The sequence below is a fragment of the Microcaecilia unicolor genome, chromosome 9 (assembly GCF_901765095.1).
Source record: "Microcaecilia unicolor chromosome 9, aMicUni1.1, whole genome shotgun sequence".
NCBI classification, from domain to species: domain Eukaryota; kingdom Metazoa; phylum Chordata; class Amphibia; order Gymnophiona; family Siphonopidae; genus Microcaecilia; species Microcaecilia unicolor.
This window is the reverse complement of record NC_044039.1, coordinates 210,119,890-210,134,342: the sequence shown is the minus strand read 5'-3', so window position 1 is coordinate 210,134,342 and position 14,453 is coordinate 210,119,890. Positions and strand designations below refer to the sequence as shown.

General features: G+C 42.4%; 1 protein-coding gene across 1 annotated transcript in view; it reads left to right on the top strand.

Annotated features, from left to right (window-relative positions):
• TDP1 (tyrosyl-DNA phosphodiesterase 1) overlaps positions 1–14,453 on the top strand; it is a 179,561-nt gene that overhangs the window by 21,605 nt on the left and 143,503 nt on the right. The window contains exons 5-7 of the mRNA XM_030215270.1: positions 1,397–1,493; positions 3,798–3,832; positions 13,237–13,329. Coding sequence (XP_030071130.1) covers positions 1,397–1,493; positions 3,798–3,832; positions 13,237–13,329 — 225 coding nt within the window. The remainder of the gene's footprint in view (positions 1–1,396; positions 1,494–3,797; positions 3,833–13,236; positions 13,330–14,453) is intronic.

Below are 14,453 nucleotides of genomic sequence, written 5' to 3'. Positions count from 1 at the left end.
TAGCGCCCGTTTCGTTTGTTTTGGAAACGGGCCTTTTTTACTAGTAATAAATAATAATGGGTTCAATATTCCAAGCAATTTAACCAGGCAGGAGAGGCGACTGCCCAGTGAAATTCCATATGTGGGTCTATCCACTGATACTCAGCAGCACTTAACTGGTTACTGCTGCTAAATATCCGTACTAACCCCTAAAGCCTTGGCTGGCAATTTGTGAGTGGTCCAGGGCAGAGGTGGCACTTATGTGGTTATATACCAATATTCAGTACTTAACCGCCTAAGTTAACCAGATAGATCAGAGCACATGAAATGGTCCTCTTTGTCCAGTTTCACTTAGGCAATTACATGCTAAATATCGCACCTAACTTCTTAAGGGATAACTGGCTGCATATAACCGGATATTCAGTGCTGTTGCCCAGACTTGGTCTAGTATTAAATACTTAGGCATAATGTTGGTGGTGGCCAATAAAAGCTAACCACCCCCAGGCGAATATTTACCCCAATAATAATCCAGATATACACTGCAAGAGTTAGTCCCCTCTTGAAAGTTTCTATGCCACTTATCCTGTACTTTTATTTTTGACTTGGGGCAGACCAAGTTCCGACCAGAGTCTCTGGTCAGTTAGTTAATGTAGGTGACAGCCATGCCGTCTCTGAGCCTAATGCTCCTACTCTGCAGGCACAAGTGTTTATTATTTTCATAGGAGAACGTTCACTAGAAGGGGTTTTTATGTCTCACCCAATTTCAGGACTGCTTTGCTACATCCCACGTGTTCTGGACTGGTCTGATACAGGTGCTAAGAAAGGAGAAATTGTCTCTGTTGATGATTTTTCCTTCCTTTTGTCCTACCAGACTAGTCCAGAAATGCTCCCTAGTGGAATAATTACTGAACTTTCTTCCATTCTGGATTGTTCTCTTGTGTTTTATAATTTCGCAGTTCAGTTTTTCTGTTTTGAAATTCCTCTAACTAAACTCATCAGAATTTCAGGCAGCTCCTGACCCAGTTGGAGAACTGTGTCTCAGAGTAATAATATTACCTTAGGGGTATATGTAATGGGTTATTGTGACATTTGTCCTGAAGTGTATAAATGAGCTCATTTGTTTGGTTGTTCAAAATATTGGATATTCTAAGGCTGTATGGTGCCTTTAAGTTGTGTGAATCACACAGAACTACTTTGTTTCTCTGTCTCCATCTGCTGGTCAGCGAACATAACTCACATGTTCTGTACTGGTCTGGTAGGAATAAAGAAAAGAGAAAATGATCAGGTAAGACACAATTGCTGCATTTCCTTAATGAAGTAGTTCTGTGTTGCCCGGAAGAACTGACCTTGTATCTTTATGCCCAAAAGACAAAGCCATTAACTGGTACTAGGATGTATTTTTGTTTTTTATTTTAAGGGACAAACCTCTACTGATAGTTCATGGTGAAAAGCGAGAATCAAAGGCCAGTTTGCATGAGGATGCTCATTCGTTTGGTAATGTTCGCCTGTGTCAGGTAATTGGAATAACAAATGTCTGATATTCTTCAGTATGACAGTGCTATCATTATAAAACTATCTCTCTGAGTTCTGCATTAAAATTTATAATATCGATTTTTGCGAAAGGCAGCTGTGTATGGAATATTGCATGCATGTTAATATGCTTCCCTGGGTGCATATGCCATAGTGTGAAGAAGCTGGTCCTTGGCCTTACAACGTCCCCAGTAAGCTCAGCAGCAGTTTTGATTGCTTGCAAAGTTAGTTCTCCGGAGTCTTTAGGATTTACTGTGTATACATGAATACTTGCTGTGCTCTTTCTCTGTCCTCTTTCTTTTCTGTCTTTTTTTGCGTTCTTTTCCAGTTTTTACATGATTTTTTGTTTAATTGTAAACAGTCCAGAACTCATCAAATTTTAATAAACTTGGAAACTTAGGGTAGTAGTGTTTCAGTAAGTACAGAAAAGCCACAAATGTCTAATGCTCAAGTATCTTTGAGCGCTAAGAAATCTAGTTGTCAGTAATTTTCTCCAGCGCTGATCTGCACATGGAAGAGTAATGGTTAGATCAGAGCTAGGGCAGGAGTTGCACCATCTGATTTGCAGAGTGGATTTGCTTCGTGTGCTGTCCTTGCACCAGTCTGGTCTGCTGGGATACGAGGAATATTCAGTTCACTTGAACAAGGCAATCTGAATGTTAGGTTAAAAACATAATGAAATAAAGGTTTGAAAGCATTATCTTCCAGCAGTAGAAGTCCCATATAGCAGTTAAAAACTTGCTTTTCCTATGCTTTTTCTGTATTAAAATTCATTCTGCTATGACTTTGTTGTTTAAAACAGAGGGACTTGGGTAAACCCTGTACCTAAGTGGCAGCAAGCCATGGTGGTGTGCAGATGGCCTAGGAAGATTTAAATGCTTGGTGGTGGATGGTATGTTTAGTCCTTGAAGGATGGGAACAAGGTTCAGCCCTTGCAGAAGCTTCCTTTCTAGCACTTGGACAACTGAGGTCATAGTCTAGAGCAGGGCTGTCCAACCTCAGTCCTTGAGGGCCGCAATCCAGTCAGGTTTTCAGGATTTCCCCAGTGAATATGCATGATTTCTATTTGTATGTACTGCCTCCATTGTGTGCAAGTACATTGTATGGAAATCCTGAAAACCTGACCTGGTGAGAGCCAAGGTTGGACACTTCTGGTTTAGAGCAGTGATTTTTAAGCCTGTCCATGAATCCCCAACTAGTCAGGTTTTCAGGATGTCCAAAATGAATATGCAAGAGAGAGTTTTGCATACAGTGCCTCCTTGGTTTGCAAATCTATTTCATGTCTATTCATTTTGGACATCTTGATTGGCTGGAGTTTCCCCAGGACAGGTTTGCGAATCACTGATTTAGAGGGGTGGGGGTGGGGGGGAACCTGTATGAAAGGTTCAAGTGTTGCTGCACTACAAGGTGCATATTCTAATTGGAGCAGGGGGTTACTTACATGTATGAATGGTACTTTAAGGCAGCAGTGACTCCTGTGCCCTGCAAACCTGAAATTTTAACCAAGTGAAAGCTAAAGGAAGGGTAGTTAAAAAGATCCAAAGATGAAAAGCTACATCTTATGTGTAGTGGAGTGGAGGAGTAGCCTAGTGGTTAGTGCAGCGGACTCTGATCCTGGAGAACTGAGTTCAATTCCCACTGCAGCTCCTTGTGACTCTGGACAAGTCACTTAACCCTCCATTGCCCCTGGTACAAAATAAGTACCTGTATATGATACGTAAACTGCTTTGAATGTAGTTGCAAAAACCACAGAAAGGCGGTGTATAAGTCCCATTCCCTAGTGAGAAATTGCAGGTTGGCCTTCAGTTGTGTTTCTTGGCCTGGGCTAAGCTACCTGTTGATTTGGGAGCATTACCTAGTTACTGATTCGGCCAAAAATGAGCTGAGAAGTGCTGTAAACCACCTCTCAGTGATAGCATAACATCCTCTATAACTGACCTTTTTGAAAAAACAACAACCCCAAAACTTTTCAGTTTAACCAGGCCTGTTAGTGCCATTTGCAGGCTAAGATATCTTCATTTTGTCTACATAAAAATTATCTGGTGCAGAAGAGCCTTCAAGACTACATGTGATCACATCTGTAGGAGGAGGGTCTTATGTGCTCAAATGTAGAGCCACACAAAGTATTTAGCATGCTATTTTCCTGTTCTCCACTAGAGAGCAGCGACTCCTAAAAATATAAAGAGCGGGGTTAAAGCTCCCTATTCTCTGAAAACACTGATTTATATGTACTTTTAGGTAAATAGTCAAATATTATATAAGTAACCTTTTCCTTTTTTTAATTCTAGGCAAAATTAGATATTCCTTATGGCACACACCACACGTAAGTGACCATCAACCATAAAAATGTCAACTTCACAGAACTGTTGATGTCAAATGATGCTTATTCTATGACTGATTAATCATGCCAATTATTTTTAAATTCTTGTCTCCAAGGTCATAGGTCTGATGACAAATTCTAATGTAGTATTCATTGTTTGGGAAGCCGCTGCTCATGCCATGCCTGATGTCAAGCAGATATTTCTTTTCAAACTTTGTGATACTTTTAAGAAGGATGTGCAATAAAGTATTACAAGTTTGAAAAGAAATATCTACAATCAGTGCTGGACCTTTTTTTTGAAATATTATTGAGAAGCCCCCTTTATAGATGATAGTGTCAGATTTATATCCTATAACAGTGGATATACTCTAGGGTTCAGCAGTCTCTGCTTGGCTGTTTAATCCGTATCTAATGCCACTTTGTAATGTGTTTTTCACACCTTGGATCTTGAGTTTAGAGTTTATACAGATGACATTCAGTTTTTCTTTTTTGTGTATGAGACATTTTATACAGGATTAAAGACATTATAATTTTGTTTAAAAAAGTACAGGATTGGATGGTTAGGGATAAATTTTACTTTAAATTTGTTGAAAATGGAACTTATGATTTTTAACAGACAGAGAAGCATATTTTCAAAGCACCAAAGCACTTAGACTTATAAAGTTACGTGGAGGGGCATAATTTGAACAGGGATGACCATCTCTACTACTACTACTTCTTAACATTTCTAGAGCGCTACTAGGGTTACGCAGCGCTGTACAAATTAATAACTAAGGACGGTCCCTGCTCAGAAGAGCTGACGATCTAAAGGACGAAATGTCAAGATGGGGTAGTCTAGATTTCCTGAGTAGAGGTGTTGTGATTAGGGCGTCCATCTCTAAGGATGTCCCGGTGAAGGGGCGGGGAAACCCGTATTATCGAAACAAGATGGGCGTCCATCTTTCGTTTCGATAATACGGTCGGGCACGCCCAAATCTCAACATTTAGGTCGACCTTAGAGATGGTCGTCCCGGTTTCCGGCGATAATGGAAACCGAGGACGCCCATCTCAAAAACGACCAAATCCAACTCATTTGGTCATGGGAGGAGCCAGTATTCGTAGTGCACTGGTCCCTCTGACATGCCAGGACACCAACTGGGCACCCTAGGGGGCACTGCAATGGACTAACTGATGCACTAACTGAACGGAAAAAGCCCTTCCCTTCCCTTACCGATCCCTTAGCCATTCGGAAAGGAACGGGCATGCATGAAGGAAATCGCATGCAAATGAGCTGCTGATTGTTAGCTCATTTGCACACCATTTCCTTCCTAAGGAGGGGAAGCCAGTGCAGAGCAGCCAAGCATTATGCGTGACTTCTCTGCACATGCCAAAGACGGCGTCATACATGCAGACAAGCTGCATGTATAATAGCCGTCTACAACCTTAAATTAATTGCCATCTACAGCCATAGAAAAATACAAGTCCAAGTGCTCATCTGGGACGTCTTCTTTTTTTTTTTTTTTTTTTTTTTTTTTTAAGAGTATGGCTGAAGGACATCCTTCGCTATGACTCTGTCCCTGCAACGGTAGTTGAGGACGTCCTTCACTATGCCTCCGTCCCTGTGATGGCAGTTGAGGACGTCCAAAATGTGGATGTTTCTGTGAGAAGGACGTCCATGCCTGCTAAGCCTCCGACACCCCCTTTATTTAGTTGGATTTTGGATCACAAGTAGCAGCAGTGAGATTTGAACCGGCCACTTCTGGATTGCTGTGACCACTAGGCCACTCCTCCACGTCCTTGAAATTTGGCCGTCCCTTTGGGGGGGGGGGCAGTTCCGGACGTCCAAAATGTTTGAAAGAAGGACATCCACGCCTTCGCTATGCCTCCGATGACACACACATACCTCCCTTCCCAGGGACCTGCATACTGCTGCGATGGACCTGAGTATGACATTTCAGGCTGGCAAAAAAAGTTTTTAAAGTTTTTTTTTTTTTTTTTTTTTCGGGGTGGGGGTTAGTCACCACGGGAGGAGTCAGGGGAGGTAATCCCCGATTCCCTCTGGTGGTCATCTGGTCAGTTCGCGCACCTTTTGAGGCTTGGTTGTAAGAACAAAAAGGAACAAGTAAAGTTGGCCAAGTGCTTGTCAGGGACGCCCTTCTTTTTTTCATTATCGCTCGAGGACGCCCATCTGTTAGGCACGCCCCAGTCCTGCCTTCGCTACGCCTCCGACACGCCCGCCGGGAACTTTGGTCATCCCTGCAACGGGAAGCAGTTGGGGACGCCCAAAATTGGCTTTCGATTATCCCGATTTGGGCGACCCTGAGAGAAGGATGCTCATCTCCCGATTTGTGTCGCAAGATGGATGCCTTTCTCTTTCGAAAATAAGCCTGATAGTAACCTATAGAAATTTGTAAATCTGAGTGCTTTGAAAATGAGCCCCATAGTGCATCCATTCAGTGTGGATCTTGTTATAAGGTATTTCTCTCCCTGTGAAGGATCAAATCTTGAGTCTAGGAGTAATGTTAGACTCACAGCTAACTATTCAAGCCCAGGTTTCTAGGGTGAATTAATTATCCTTTTGATCAGGTACAGGTTTTAAGTAAGATCAAACCGATCCTATCCATGTCTGATTTCTGCTTAGTGGTGCAGACTTGGGCGTTATCACGGTTGGATTATTGCAATGCATTATATATCTAGGTGTGTCACAGGCACAACACAAAGCATTGCAACTGATATAGAATGTGGCAGCAAGGTTGGTGGTAGGGATAGGTCGATATGATCGTTATTTCAGTGTTATCATTACATTGGTTGCCTGTAGGTTACAGTGTATAAGACCTTGTCTGGCTTGGCATCTTTATGTTAAACAACTTTGGAACTATATCATCCTCCAGGTGCACTTTGATTTAGTGAAATGAGATTACTTTCACTGTTAAGGCTAATGAAGGTTCGCTACATAGTGATGGGGGAAGTTGCATTTTCCATTCCTGGTCCTGTATTATGGAATAAGTTACCGGAAAAATTACGATTGGTCTTAGATTTTTAACAGTTTTAAAAAGCAATTGAAAACCACCTTATTTGTTGAAGCATTTGTCAGTTGTTATGGAAAACTTTTAGAGATTAGGTTAACACAGTGCAGGTTGTTTGTCTTCCTATGTTATGTATATTTTTATTGTAACCTGCCTAGGCAATAGGTGGGCTGGAAGTGAGTACATTAAAAAAGTTAACAGAGTTCTCGAAATGTTTCCTTCCCCTGATCATCTACTTTTTGTCACACCCATCCCACCCAGTACCCTAAAGATCCTCCTCTTACCTCCTGGAGTCTTTCAGATGAGGTCTAGAGGGGTTGAGCCTTGGGTCAGTGGGCACTGTTGTGGATTTTTGTGGTGTTGGGCCAAGAATGACTGGTGATTGCTCTTGTGTGTAGTGTCACTTTGTATGTAATTTTACTGAAAGAGAATAAGCATTCTTCTGGGCAGAATGGAGTCAGGCATTGCATTACAATCCAGATTGGAAGAAGTACTGCGAGATCAGTTCCAGAGAAGGAGAGATCTTCGTTGGTAAGAATTTGCTGGGAAATTGCTTTTTAAACTTGGGGAAAGGTAGGCTTAGCATTAAATAGGTAACCTCAGGGACCTTATTGTTGAATTGCTCTGCTCACTTAGCGTAGGAGTTTAGCATATAAAATCTCTATTCCAGTTCCATAGGCTTAAGGGGGCTTTTTTTTTTACAGTTACTATAGTAATAGTATAAATCATAGCTAATAGGCACAGGAAGATATCAGCAAAACAGGTAAGATAGAGCATCCCGATAGCCAGGTTGCAATTGAGACCATAGTAGACGAGTTGTCTTTAAATAAAAAGCAGACAGACTTTCAAGATTGCAATCTATCACTGTCAGCTGCTGAGCAAGATGTAAATAGGAACAACAAACATAGTTTGAAATGTCCATATGCGAATGCCAGAAGCCTAAGAAATAAGATGGGAGAGTTGGAATATATTGTACTATATAATAGGCATCTGTGAGACCTGGTGGAAGGAGGCTAATCAGTTGGGACACTGTCATACCAGGATTCAAAAATGTCGCAGTGATAGGGTGAATCGAATTGGTGGAGGGGTAGCATTGTATGTTAAGGAGGGCCTTGAATCAAATAGATTGAAAATTCTGTAGGAAACAAACACACATCTAGGAATCCCTGTGGATTAAAATTCCATGTGTAAAGGGAAAAAGGATAGTGATAGGAGTGCACTACCTTCTGCCTGGCCAGACGGATATGTTAAAGGAAATTAGGGAGGCTAACAAACTGGGCAACACAATAATAATGGGTGATTTCGATTACCCTTATTGACTGGGTAAATGTAACATCAGGGCATGCTAGGGAGGTAAAATTCCTTGATGAAATCAAGGACTGCTTTATGGAGGCTATTACAGGAGCCAACAAGAGAAGGAAAAATTCTAGACCTAGTCCTTAGTGGAGCGCAGGATTTGGTGCAGGAAGTAATGGTGCTGGGACCGCTTGATAACAGTGATCATAATATGATCAGATTTGATATCAGCTTTGAAGTAAATAGACACAGGAAATCCAATACGTTAGCATTTAACTTTCAAAAAGGAGACTATGATAAAATGAGAACTTGAGGAGCATCTGCGAAGGTCAAAAATTTGCATCAGGTGTGGATGCTGTTCAAAAATACCACCCTGGAAGCCCAGGCCAAATATATTCCATGTATTAAAAAAAGAGGAAGAAAGGCCAAACTACAGCTGGACTTGAGGTGAAGGAAGCTATTAGAGCTAAAAAAAAAAAAAATCCTTCAGAAAACGAAAAAGGATATGAATGAAAATAGGAAACAGCATAATGAATGGCAAGTCAAATGCAAATCCCTGATAAGGAAGGCAAAGAGAGACTTTAAAGAAAAGATTGCATTGGAAGCAAAAACATATAGTAAAAACTTTTTAGGTGTATCAGAAGCAAGAAGCCAGCAAAAGAATCAGTTGGACCACTAGATGACCAAGGGTAAAAGGGGCACTCAGGAATGACAAGGCCATAGCGGAGAGATTAAATGAATTCTTTCCTTTGGTCTTCACCGAGGAAGGTGTGGGAGAGACACCGGTGCCAGAAATGGTATTCAATGCAGACGAGTCAGAGAAACTGAATCAAATCTCTGTAAACCTGGAAGATGTAATGGGGCAATTTGACAAATTGAAGAGCAGCAAATCGCCCCGACTGGATGGTATATATCCCAGAATACTGATAGAATTGAAAAATGAACTTGCAGAACTATTGTTAGTAATATGTAATTTATCTTTAAAATCAAGCATGGTTCCGGAAGATTGGAGGGTGGCCAACGTAACACTGATTTTTAAAAACGTTTCCAGAGGTGATCCGGGAAATTATAGACCTGTGAGCCTGACGTCAGTGCTGGGCAAAATGGTAGAGACTATTACAAAGAACAAAATTACAGAGCATATACATATAATAAAGAGAGCCAACATGAATTTAGTGAAGGGAACTTTCTTTGAAGGGTTGAACAAACATATGGATAAAGGTGAGCTGGTTGATATTCCGTATCTGGATTTTCAAAAGGCATTTGAGAAAATACCTGAAGAAAGACTCCAGAAGAAATTGGAAAGTCATGGGAAAGGAAGTAGTGTTCTATCGTGGATTAAAAACTATTTAAAAGATAGAAAACAGAGAGTAGGGCAACATGGTCAGTATTCCCAATGGAGGAGTGTACATAGTGGGATCCCACAGGGTCTATACTAGGACCACTGCTTTTTAACATATTTTATAAATGATCTAGAGATAGGAATAACTAGTGAGGTAATTAAATTTGCTGATGACACACAGATATTCAAAGTTGTTAAATCACAAGAGGATTGTGAAAAATTGCAAGAGGACCTTACGAGACTGGGAGGTTTGGCATCCAAATAGCAGATGACTTTTAATGTGAGCAAGTGATGCGTGTGGGAAAGAGGAACCCGAACTTATAGCTACATGATTCAAGGTTTCACATTAAGAGTCACCGATCAGGAAAAAGATCTAGGTGTCATCGTTGATGAGCAGTGGCTAAAAAAAACAAATAGAATGTTAACGTGTTATTAGGAAAGGAATGTAAAACAAAAATGAGGAAATTATAATGCCTTTATATTGCTCCATGGTGCAACCGCACCTCGAGTACTGTGTGCAATTCTGGTCATTGCATCTCAAAAAAGATATAGAGGGGCATAATTGAACAAAAACATCTATCTCCATGGGCGTTTATCTCCGAGAACGGGTCCGTGAAGGGGCGAACCGAACCGTATTTTGGGAAAAAATAGACGTCCATGTTTTATTCGACAATTTGTGAGCTGGGCGTTTTTGTTTTTCAGTGATAATGGAAAATGAAAGCGCCCAGCTCAAAAACGAATAAATCCAAGGCATTTGTTCGTGGGAGGGGCCAGGAGTCGTAGTGCACTGGTCCCCCTCACGTGCCAGGACACCAACCGGGCACCCTAGGGGGCACTTTTACAAAAACAAAAAAAAGGTAAAAGAGCTCCCAGGTGCATAGCACCCTTCCCTTGGGTGTTGAGCCCCCCAAATCCCCCTCAAAACCCACCGCCCACAAGTCTACACCATTACTATAGCCCTAAGGGGTGAAGGGGGGCACCTACATGTGGGTAAGTGGGTTTGGGGGGCGGTTTGGAGGGCTCCCATTTACCAGCACAAGTGTAACAGGTGGGGGGGGGGGGATGGGCCTGGGTCCACCTGCCTGAAGTCCACTGCACCCCCTAATAACTGCTCCAGTGACCTGCATACTGCTGTCAGGGAGGTGGGTATGACATTTGAGGGTGACAATAAAAAGTTGTGAAACTGCATATTTTGTGGTGTGAGGGGGTTTGTGACCACTGGGGGAGTCAGGGGAGGTCATCCCCGATTCCCTCCAGTGGTCATCTGGTCGTTTAGGGCACTTTTTGGGGCCCTATTCGTGGAAAAACAGGGTCCAGGAAAAGTGCCCTAAATTCTCGCTAAAAACGCATATTTTTCTTCCATTATCGGCGAAAGGCACCCATCTCTGATCGCCCGATAACCACGCCCCAGTTCCGCCTTCACCACGCCTTCGACACGCCCCCATCAACTTTGTCCGCATCCGCGACAGAGTGCAGTTGAAAACGTCCAAATTCGGCTTTCGATTATACCGCTTTATTCGTTTTTGTGAGATAAACGTCTATCTCCCGATTTGGGTCGCAATATAGGCGTTTTTCTTTTTCAATTATAAGCTGGATAGTGGATTTAGAAAAAGTACAGAGAAGGGCAACAAAAATGATAAAGGGGATGGGATGACTTCCCTATGAGGAAAGGCTAAAGTGGCTGGGGCTTTTCAGTTTGGAGAAAAGACGACTGAGGGGAGCTATGATAGAGGTGTGTAAAATAATGAGTGGAGTGGAACGGGTCGACGTGAATCGCTTGTTTACTCTTTCCAAAAATAGTAGGACTAGGGGGCACATAATGGAGCTAATTTAAAACGAATCGGAGAAAATATTTCTTCACACAGCGTGTAATTTAAACTCTGGAATTTGTTGCCAAAGAATGTTATAAGAGCAGTTAGCTTAGTGGGGTTTAAAAAAGGTTTGGATAACTTTCTAAAAGAAAAGTCCATAAGCCATTATTAACATGGCCTTGGGGTAAATCCACTGCTTATTTCTAGAATAAGCACCATAAAATGTATTGTACTGTTTTGGGATCTTGCCAGGTGCTTGTAACCTGGGTTGGCCACTGTTGGGAACAGGATACTGGGCTTGGTGGACCTTTGGTCTGTCCCAGTATCGCAGACGCTTATGTTCTCGCTTCACTCGTTTTGTTCTTCCAAAAGTATGCTCATAAGTTTTTACCAGGATGAAAACACCCACCCCAGAATAGCAGCTACAAATTGTCAATCCCTTCTCCCAGCCAGTTTTGAAAGGGAAGTTTTCCCTTTGAAATTTAGGGTAAAGTGTTTGGGTGAATCTTACCCAGACTTAACACTTGTGTGCACAGAAAGTTATCCTCTTAATGCTTATCTAATTAACACCTGCCCTTCAGAATTCTGCATATTTTTCAGAATTTTCTGCATTTTTTTTGTTCTGGGTGCTCATTGGTTTTTTTTTTTTTTAGTTTACATTACATTTTCTTCACTTTTTGGAATATGTATATATTGAATCAAGGCTCCAGGCTGTCTGTCTTAAACCTCAGTAGACAGTTCTGAAATAAAGCACTCCGAGCTGTGAAGAGCAGGTGGAGTGAGCCTGTCTCTGAAGCTCCAGGAGCATTTACCAAGCACTGAGTTTAAAGCAGTAGGCTGTACTTATTTCCTGGCACTAGTGTCTGCAGGAGAAATACTCTGTCCTAAGAGCTAGGAGGAAACAAAGACCCCCCCCCTGGCATCAGGATTTATGCATGTAGAGGGCTCTTTGTAAGTATACCTGGACTGTGATTATATAATTGATTTTTCACGCCTGTAATGTGTCTGATGTACACGTTACAATTTGGAAATCAGTCTGTTTAAATCACCATACTGTAATTTGTTTGACCAAACTGAAAATTGGAAGTCTTCATTTAATTATATCAGTTGTTTGGTCAGACGCTTTTAATGATATAAAGAAATCTGTGAATGTAGTGAAGAAGCCAGAAGGCCAAAGTCTGTGTCATAGGGTTTTTTTTTTGTAATGTCAATTATAAAACTTTTTTTTGTGTGTGTGGTGTGGCAGCCCTGTTTAGATTAGATGAACTATATATAAATCCTGGCAGCATTTCCATTATGGTCTACAGCATTGCTAACCTGGAAGGTACAGGCAGAGTAACGATCGGAAATCAAGATATAGCACAATTTTTCAAAGACTTTGGCAGGGGGGAATCTCCACTCCGACCTCGAACCTTGGGAATTATATATTAAGTCTTGTGGTCCTTTCAACATGTTGCCTTCTAGGCAGTGGAAATGAGCTTTATTTTCACCCCTGGGGTCTTTCATTCTCAAGTCCTCGTTTCTAAGGCAACCTTGAGAAAATACGGACCAGCGTAGTGTTGTGGCCCATTTCCAATGTTATACTATAACTGACTCCTTTGTGAAATTCTGGCCATTAATTTATTAGGATATTATTCAGATAGGACACACAATTTTAATGTCATGCCCTATTTTTAGCTAAAGTTGTACATCTTATTTCATATGAGTTGTTGATTGGAAATGGGGCCATTTACTAATGATTAGCGTGTGCTGTCTGCCGCAGAGTCTAAAAGAATAAAATGGATTCTACGCAGATAGCGCACACTAACCATTTTGAAGCGACATCCCTAATGTTTGTTCTTCATAAATAGTTGTCTCGTTTGTATTAATAGCATTCATCTAACCTGATTTCTTATCTAGCGCTCATTGTATACATAAGCTACCTTGGTATTTCATAGTCTTGTCTCTTTACAGGAAGATGATGATCCTGTTATACAAAGAAGGCCTTCGGGTTGTGATACACACAAGCAATCTCATTCGTGAAGACTGGCACCAGAAGACTCAAGGGTATGTGCCTTTTCTGGGTACCCTAAGAACATAAGAATTGCCTTACTGGGACAGACTACAGGTCCATTGAGCCCAATTTCTTGTTTCCAATAGTGGCCAATCCAGGTCACAAGCACCTGGTGGGTTCTCATAGTTTCCATGTTACTGATCTCAGGGATTGAGTGGTGTCTTTCTCAAGGTCTTCCTAATTAGTGGTGTATGGACTTTTTCTGTTTACCACATCATCTGACAATCAAACATATAAACGGCGAGTGACCGTACTCACTCGCAAATGCGCAGTAGAGACCTTCTCTGCCCCGCCCCCACGTCAATACGTGATGACGGGGGGCGGAACACAGAGGGTCTGTACTGTGCATTGCTGAGGGAGGGACACCGCCGTCTAACGCTCCCCCCACCCGAGTCGCCGCCGCCACCCACCTTCTACCCGGTCGGGCCCTCGCTCTACTATTGAAACAGCGAGGGTCCGGGAACGCAGCACTGAGCTCTGCTGAGCTGCCGACATCGCCCTTCCTTCTTCTTCTCTGCCTCTGTCCCGCCCTCGACGACGTTACGTCACACGAGGGCGGGACAGGTAGAGAAGAAGAACGAAGGCCGACGTCGGCAGCTCAGCAGAGCTCAGTGCTGCGTTCCCGGACCCTCGCTGTTTCAATAGCGGAGCGAGGGCCCGGCCGGGTGGAAGGTGGGTGGTGACGGCTCGGTGGGGGGGGGGCGCGAACTCTGAGGGGGAGGGGCAGCGGCGAACTCGGCGGTGGGGGCGGGCCTTTCAACCCCCCCTTCCTATAATAGCCCGTTTTTACGGGCTCAAAGTCTAGTAAGTTCCAGAGTTTAAATATGCACCGAGTATAAAAATGCGTTCTCCTAGTTGTTTTAAATGTATTACTTGGTAACTTTATGGCATGGCCCCTAATCTTGGTATCTTTTGACTTAAACAATCGACTTGCTTCCACCTATCGATTTTCCACTCAACTCAGGATTTTATCATACCCTCCTGTCAGTTGTCTGAAGAGGAAGGGAAGCTTTTTTTTCTTGCATTTCAGTGGCATCTGGTACATGAACGTGTTTTAGGGAGACTTTGCTAGTACATGTGTATTGCAGAAAAAATGCTTGCAAGGCAGCCAGCTTGC